Source organism: Bidens hawaiensis, unplaced genomic scaffold, assembly GCF_021521415.1.
Source record: "Bidens hawaiensis isolate Kalapana, Puna unplaced genomic scaffold, B.hawaiensis_p1.1 tig00088550_1, whole genome shotgun sequence".
NCBI classification, from domain to species: domain Eukaryota; kingdom Viridiplantae; phylum Streptophyta; class Magnoliopsida; order Asterales; family Asteraceae; genus Bidens; species Bidens hawaiensis.
The window spans coordinates 6,206-14,402 of NW_027504346.1; the positions used below are offsets into that span (position 1 = coordinate 6,206).

General features: G+C 34.3%; 1 protein-coding gene across 3 annotated transcripts; it reads right to left on the reverse strand.

Annotated features, from left to right (window-relative positions):
* Window positions 1–1,062: 1,062 nt before the first annotated feature.
* On the reverse strand, window positions 1,063–6,134 carry LOC143607877 (glucose-6-phosphate 1-dehydrogenase, chloroplastic-like). 3 transcript variants are annotated; one of them, XM_077083160.1, is made up of 11 exons: window positions 6,040–6,110; window positions 5,760–6,001; window positions 3,828–4,072; window positions 3,645–3,739; window positions 3,436–3,550; window positions 3,151–3,356; window positions 2,932–3,081; window positions 2,140–2,260; window positions 1,812–2,041; window positions 1,527–1,727; window positions 1,063–1,439 (listed from the first exon to the last, which is right to left on the reverse strand). In XM_077083160.1, exons 2-11 carry the CDS (start codon window positions 5,974–5,976, stop codon window positions 1,190–1,192), a joined length of 1,830 nt encoding a protein of 609 aa, XP_076939275.1. In that variant the 5' UTR covers window positions 5,977–6,001; window positions 6,040–6,110; the 3' UTR covers window positions 1,063–1,189. The 3 variants fall into 3 exon arrangements, with proteins under 3 accessions (XP_076939275.1, XP_076939274.1, XP_076939276.1); XM_077083159.1 differs by having other exon boundaries at window positions 5,760–6,134; XM_077083161.1 differs by lacking the exons at window positions 5,760–6,001; window positions 6,040–6,110 and adding an exon at window positions 4,203–4,324.
* Between the last annotated feature and the right edge of the window lie 2,063 nt (window positions 6,135–8,197).

Genomic DNA, 8,197 nt, shown 5'->3' on the forward strand with positions numbered 1-8,197 from the left:
ACCCGTGAACCAAAACATAAGTAACGGTTTTTGTTTTTGCAAACCAAAACAAAACTGTAGAATTCTTACACTAAACCAAACCAAACCAAACTAACATCAATTTCATTCCCTTTAATCGATTAGTTCAGTTTTAATATAAATCCAGAAAATCTTCCCAAAACCCTAGCTGTTTTTGACCTAAACTCTGATTATACCAATAAAGTAATTATCTCAGGGGCATTTTGGGGATAAAATAGTTGCAACATTTTCATCAGTTTACTTTTGTAAACAACAAACTAACATCTACTGGTGCATTTTGTCGAAGCAAAGTCGTTGGGGATCCCACAAATGTGGCAACATATCCTCTCTAATCACAATATTCCATTATCATATACATGAAATCTTTGGAATATTGATTATTGACATTTGTGTCAAGAAGACACGTGACAACTGTGAATCCTTGTTGGCTTCATATCTCGAATGAAGTCTTTTCACGAGTGACCCAAATGACTTGATTTTTGTTAACTGGAAGTTCAAACAACCGAATTCAAGCATTGTTTCGTTCGTCTCTTTGGAGCATCATTTCGAACTAAGTTTTACATCTCATATTTGCCTTAAATTTTCCTAAAAACAAATATGTTGCAGACGGGGTAACGGAAGATGGGTTTTGGTCAGAACGATCATTTTAAATACCAGTTCAGCTTGGTTTGGGTTAGAACAACTCCTGACCAAATTGGGAACAGGTCGAAACAAACAAAAGACTGATGGGTCAAAAAGGGTAGTTCTATACCAAGCAAATCAAGATGAATTATCATTTAAAAACGACTTAACAATGTTATATTGTATCATCATAAAACAAACAAAAACACTATGAAAATAAGATGTTTACGAGTATGGTTCAAATTAACAAGTTTGAACATTTCGGACCGAGTATCAACTACTCCCTATTCCCATACTAAAGTGGCTAAATAACCACCATATTCTAGTGAGTCAACACACTAACAATAATGAAATTACATAGATTTCATCCATTAAAGTGTTATAAAAATAAAAATGACAAACAACACCATCTTAAATTTTCATATTTGGCTTATTATCATTCATTAAACCATACATCCCTAAGAATTTTAACTTCCTCACCAGCAATCAAAATCTTGCAACATGCAATCCCAAATTATCAGTTACACAATAAAAAAAAAACATATAAATGTTACTCCTCTGAACCAACATCGCCCCATCGAACCTTGTATCTCGCAGCAAGATAGTGGGCCCCAACTGGGCCTCGGCTGCCATACGGGTAATACTCCGGTACAATTTTCTTTTCTTCAAGCTCTTTTAACACAGGAGTAAATAACGACCAAGCTGCATCTAACTCATCGCTGCGTATGAAAAGTCTTCGTTCGCCTTCAACCGCATCCAAAAGAAGCCTTTCATACGCATCAGGAATCTCCTTAGAGTACCTGTTCGTTTCAATATTAAAAGTTTAAATTTTTACCTCTACTTTATAAAAAAAATACAAAAATGACAAAAAAAAATATTTAAATTACCTTGTTGAATAAAGAAGGTTAAGGTTACTTCGGTCTAATCTCATACCCAAGCCCGGGACTTTATTATTAATCTTGAGATATATAGCTTCATCAGGCTGCACTCGAATAACGAGCTCGTTTGTTGCTAGATCAAGATCCGTCCCGATATTCTTGTTATACAAATTACCAGGTACGTGTCTGAACTGCACTCTTATTTCAGCCCTGAAGCAATATAAAAAAAGATTTAATATAACAATACGACCGTATCAAATATTAAAATTTGTAAAACATTTTTGGATTACGAACCTGCGATCATGCAAAGCCTTTCCAGCCTTCATTAAAAAGGGTACTCCGTCCCATCTGGCGTTATCGATAAAAAGAGCAGCAGCAGCGAAAGTCGGTGTTAAACTGTCATTCGGTACGGTTTTGTCATCCGTATAAGCAGGGTACTTAACACCCCCTCTTGTGTGACTCTTGTACTGTCCTGTTACCACATCATCAAGCTGTAAAGGCCTCATTGAACGTAAAACTTTGACCTGTAATTCCATAAAAAAGTTTGCAAAATATTAACTTTAAGATAATAGTATAACGATAAGATGTTAATGTTACGGTTTCCTAGATTAAATGTTAAAACCTTTTCGTTTCTGATATCTTCTGCATCCAAACTGACAGGAGTTTCCATGGCGAAAAGAGCCAGCATTTGAAGCAGATGGTTTTGCATAATGTCTCTAATTATTCCATAGTTGTCAAAGTATCTGAAAAATGGAGTACAAAGCATACACATAAGAGTTTGTAATAGCAAAAACATAAGGAAAACGGTAGGGGTGCAAATTAGCCGAGCTACTCGAGATCGGCTAGTTAAAAAGCTCGCTCGAGCCCAAGCCCGAGCGTCACTTATCGAACTCGAGCCGGCTCACGAGCCTAAACGAGCCTGTCATTTATATAATTTTTTAAAATATATATTTAATAATTATTAATTACTCCCTCTGTCCCTTTGAAAGTGTCCACTTTTCCTTTTTAGTTTGTTCCATTACAAATGTCCACTTTCAAACTTTATTAAGCAATTTCCAAATTTACCCTTAAACATGCAATCATTCAAACTTTATCAAACTTTGTCTTTTTATATATGTCAAAGACATTATAGTAATTTGTTAAGAAAAAAGTACAATCATTGAAACTTTCTTAAATTTTGTGTTTTTCAAACCATGACACTTATAGGACGGAGGGAGTAATATATATATATATGTTATGAAAAAACAAATAAAAATAACTAAATAATATATATTATATTATACAAAAAATTATAATAGAAAAAATATATAAAAATAATTATAATTATAGTAAACCAGCCAAGCTCGGGCTTTGAAAATAGATCTCGAAACAAGCCGAGCTCAAGCTAGAGCTCGAGTTCAAAACGGATACTTACCCTCCTCGTCCTTCAGTACCAAAATCTTCAGCGAATATGAACTGCACACTCCTTATATATTGTCTTGACCACAAGGGTTCAAAAATCAGGTTAGAAAAACGAAGAACCGACAGATTCTCCACTAATTCTTTCCCAAGATAATGATCTATCCTGCAATATCATAACAAACTCAGTTAGACTGATGCTTCGTCTCGGTTTCTTTATAAGAAGTAAAACTACCTGAAAATTTGATCTTCCTCCAAGTATTGCTTAAGGGACCTTGTTAACGCAGCAGACGATTCAGAATCCCTACCAAACGGCTTTTCCACAATTACCCTTGTCCATCCATTTGCAGTAGATGCGGATGTGCTGGCACATTTAACCGCGTCTATGAAAATATTTGGCGGGATTGATAGATAAAAAAGACGGTTTGCTACCCTTCCGCCCTACATCAAAATGCGTCGTTATAAAACTAAACATTTCAACTTATAAAAACGAACCATAAATTGCATATGTGCTAGTTACCTCATGATCCTTGAGCTTTTTGTCTAGCTCCAAGAAGTTTTCTGGAGAGTCGTATTGACCCGAGTGGTAAAAACATCTTTCAAGAAACTGGTCCATCTTTTCACCACAATTCTCCCTAAATGACGCCATTTATGATTCACGTTTAGAAAGTTCAAAACTTTTTTAAGATAAAAGCAAATAAACATAAAAAAAGAATTAAAATAATTCACCTTTGATCGATTCTGCATGTAAGTGTCTTGCTAACCATAGTTCTAAGTTCAGCATCAGTCATCTTACTACGAGCATATCCAAATATAGTGAAATGCTGATAACCAATTGGCAAATATTAAAATCAAGCACTAGCACTGTGTGACGAAAACAAACTTTACAATATGAAAAAAAAAATTACAAACCTTTGGTAGAAAACCTTCATAATAAAGTGCAAAAAGTGCAGGAAATATCTTCTTCTTAGCAAGATCACCAGATGCGCCGACCACGGTTATACTAACCGTTGAGTTTTCTTTGTTGAAGTCGACATTAGCAACGTCTGTAATTTCTTCTGGAAGTGTGACAGGTGGGACGGATAATATTTCATCTTTCAATATGTTAGCAGGACCATCACTTTTAACAGAAGACGCCGCTTTCTTACTTGATGTACCTAATCATAATCAATAAGCACACAAATCATTAACTACCACCAAGAGCGGATTAGGCTCCACTGAACTTTTAACGGGCTTGTATATTTTTGAAATTTGTAGTGTAAAAGCTAGTTTTAAAAAATTAAGCACCCTTCAAGTTTTTTACGAGTCCCTCGTGTATTAATTTTCTTCCAATCCAATTAAAAAGTCCACTCCATGAAATCATAAATCTGAGTGTCTGACGAATGACAATGATCGAGTAACAACTATCACCTAATACATTAAACAAGTAAATAAAAAAAAGCGAGCTATAAGCGACCATCGAAACGTTAAAAACAAAAATGAAAACCGAGACTTGAGAAAATGAAGGTCGCCACTTGCAATCAGAATCAAGTTCAACAACACTTCAGCTTGTTTTCTATTTATTCTTTGTTAGATTGTCAAATCAGTCTATGTGCATTTGCATTGTTAGATGATTTCAAAATTTCGAATTAGAAATTGTGAAATAACAAGAACCAAAAAAGCATCATTATAAATTAGTTTAGTTTGAGAAAAAAAAAGTAATAAACTTTGTGTAACGTTTTAACTATATACACTTTGAATAGCGGTTTTGCATCACAGTTGTCAATCTGTTGCTGAATTATTAGGTTTATTTATGCACTGTCGCTCTGTTTTATTATGCGTTCAGTCCCCGACAACCCCTGCAGCTGCATCGCCATCCAAAATGCAACTGCAATTTGACACCCCAGCTAAAAACCACAAAACTAAACGCCCAAAAAATAATGTATGCATACACCCATTTGAATGAACGGGCCAAGTTTGCAAGCTACATGTTAAACTTGTGTGGTGAAAACAATTTGACTGTAACGCAGCTAGATGTCGGGATCCATGTCCACAACATGCATCCAGGCAGCACTCGAGACCGAGAAAGAGTTGTCGAAGCCCAAGCAGTCAAGTTTTATTAATTTGAAATAACCTGTCGTGTTATGTTTTTTTTTTATTTCCAGTCAGTTTCTAACGGTTTTTTTGGTGAACATTGTGGTTAAGCTTTAATTTTATCAGTGTGGCAAACCCGAACTGGGATGAGTAGTATGATACTACTTATGAAACCCGAATACCCAAAGTTTGTAGCAATCCAATATGATTTTTAGCAACCCAAATACCCGAATCAACCAACCCGTTAATACCACAATCCGACTAACCGAAGAAAGATACTTTGGTTTATTGGTCTGCAAGCTTTATACAAATACCCGAATTTTGTAGCACAGTTATATTATTAACAATTTTGTAGAAGCACAATATAACCTTTAGCAAACGCAAACCAAGTACCCGAATCACCCTACCCAGAGGCCAATATAGAATTATATAATATATCATACAAGTTCTGGCTATACGTCAATAACTTCAATCATATGATATAAGTGCACAGCCAAGCTTAGGCTTGTTTAAAATCTAGTGTAAGTTAACTATTAACAAACAGTAAACAATCGAGCCCGAGGGTGAAAACCTTGTAAACTAAACTAGCCGGGCTCAATTCGTTTAGGTAAATGCGGCACTAACTAGTCTAGGTGAATAAATCTGTAACATTATGGATTGATAATAATAATAATAATAATAAAAGTCAAATTAGGGATAAACAAGGTGTACATACAAGATAATAATAATAATCATAATTAGGGAAGGTACAGATATAGATAGGTCACTAACCATCTTGCAGATGAACAGCTTTGACTACTCCTCCATTAGATTTAGATGATGATGATGATGATGATGATTGTTGGAGAGACAAATTCTTCCTAGTAGTACGAGGTTGTTGTTTGGGACGAACGGAGGTTGTGAAACGTTGTTGAAGTCGATTATTACTCTGGTTGAAATAAGCCGGTGATGAAGGACAATGGGTGGATGAAGAAAACGCAGTCGACATGATACGATGATGATGATGATGATGAGTGTATTGTATTGAATTGTATGTATGTATGGATCCAAGGATTGAATGAATTGTTAGTTAAAAAGAGAAAGACAGAGTTTCGGAGAGGTCGAGGTTGGAGTCTCTTGATGTCTCCGAAAGGCTGCTTATGTCTGTTGGTTTAGTTTAACACAACACACAAACACAAGTTGTAGTGTATACGCCGCCTCTTTCTGACTACATACAACTTCTTGCCCCAAAACCTCACCCAACAACTACACCCGAAATCGGTTCTATTGGGTTTCTCCTCAAAACCGGAAATACCCTGTAAAAACAAGACCCGAAAAAACACGATCAAATACCCGACCATACTCGAAATTGGTTCATATCTGGTTTCGGTTCTTGTATATACCTAGTTTGTGCACCTCTACAAAAAAAATACTTGTCTTTGTCTAGAGGTGCACAAATCAGGTATTTGTAACAACCGAAATCGAGTAGGAATCAGTTCCGGGTATGGTCAACAAAAGTCAAGAACTAGGTTAGATACGAACCGGTTTTGGGCATAGTTGTATATTTGATGGGGTTTGCTAGGTTTTATCGGGTTTTAGGTAAGGTCGTGTCGGGTTTTGACCGGGTGTTGGTGGAACCGATTCTGGTGTGTCCGGGGAGAAACTCAAAACCCGGTATGTACCCGCGAGTTGGGTTGTGATCGGGTCTGGCTCTAGGTAGGAACCATCGGGAGGTTCATAATCGGTCTTTTTGTGCACCTCTACTTGTCTTTGATTTATGTTTCTTATATTAATTGCAACTAAAATTAGTTATTTGTTTCTTATGTTAAGCGGTAGAGGTATAGTAGTCAATTCCATTACCAAATGCAATGTATATATACCGTCGATGTTTTGTATATATGCGTTTCAAAACCAAAACCGTGAGTAACGGTTTTGTTTGGTTTGGTTTAGTTTGATTTAGTTTAGTTTGGCTCACGGTTTGACTTAAAAAGAGTGAAAGTCATACCATAAACTACTAAGAGAGCTTTATTTTTGTATGACCAAGTCCTTAATATAATTACATGTTTTATATTTTCAACTTGTTAAATTACAATTCTATCAATGTACTTAAAAACGTTTGTATCACTAAAAACAAAAAGAAAAAAGGTCTAGTTGACTGTTATATCTCCGACACATTATATCATATCTATATAACGATTAAACTAATGACCAAATTCAATGTGCGATCAAACGACATGTTTTGATACAGTTCGAGAGTAAAAGCTATAATCATTGGCTTTCATAATTAGACTTTGAAACAATAAACAATGGATCATGTGTTTTTTTCTTTAATGAAGAAAATACTTGTTATATTTATGATAAAAGTCCGCTAGAAAGAGTATTTAACTAATATTTGGTATGTCACTTGTGTTATCGTACATCTCGTGAGTCATGTATATTGTTTTATATCAAAATACAAATAAAAATAAATAATTGAGTGTAGAAAACTATTACCATGTGATTGTAACTTTTTGTGTGAGAGTTGATTCATTGCGAACTGCAATAAATTTTTTTTTATATACATCCGTCCTAAAAGTATCTATTAGATAAATACATAAAAGTTGTAGAAATTATGTAACTAATATATCTTATATCTATTTATCAAGTTTACTTCTATAAAATGCATGTAGTTTGTAGATTAAAATGTGATTGGATTATAAAATTAAATATGGCAAGATTCATATAAAAAAAATACATTAATGACATGTATTTATAGCATGTTTGGGATTGAGTTTGAAAAATGTTTATTGGTTTATTGTTGTTTTCAAAAAGCAAATAAGTTTAAATGTGATTAGCAATCACAAAAATCTTTTTTATTTTAACTTTATAAAAGGGTTAAAAAACAGTTTTTTAAAGTCCAAAATCATTGTTTTTCAAAATAGTTTTTTGAAAAAGCCAATAAAGATTTTTAAACTTAATCCCAAAACATGCTCTTATATCGCCACTAGTCGTCTTCTCCTCTTATTGAAATGAGTTATCAGTTTCATTTACCTATTCTCAATCAGTGCTACGTCTTATATGTAAGTAGTGTAAATACACTTAAGACTAAAGCACACCAAGTATAACATAAAACATATTGCCCATGCATTTTATTTTATATAAATGAATAAATCTGGCATTAATTTTATAAATTAAATGCAATTTAATGAAACATATTGCACATTCATTTTGAGTTTTTAACCAAAATGGGG

What these genes read in the sequence shown, in the direction of transcription:
- LOC143607877 (XM_077083159.1), bottom strand. Translation starts at nt 5,976, where the DNA reads ATGTCGACTGCGTTTTCTTCATCCACCCATTGTCCTTCATCACCGGCT. An exon ending in ACATGCAGAATCGATCAAAG is followed by an intron (nt 3,551 to 3,644) that starts GTGAATTATTTT and finishes GGCGTCATTTAG; the next exon opens with GGAGAATTGTGGTGAAAAGA. An exon ending in GGTACTGAAGGACGAGGAGG is followed by an intron (nt 2,261 to 2,931) that starts GTAAGTATCCGT and finishes TCCATTTTTCAG; the next exon opens with ATACTTTGACAACTATGGAA.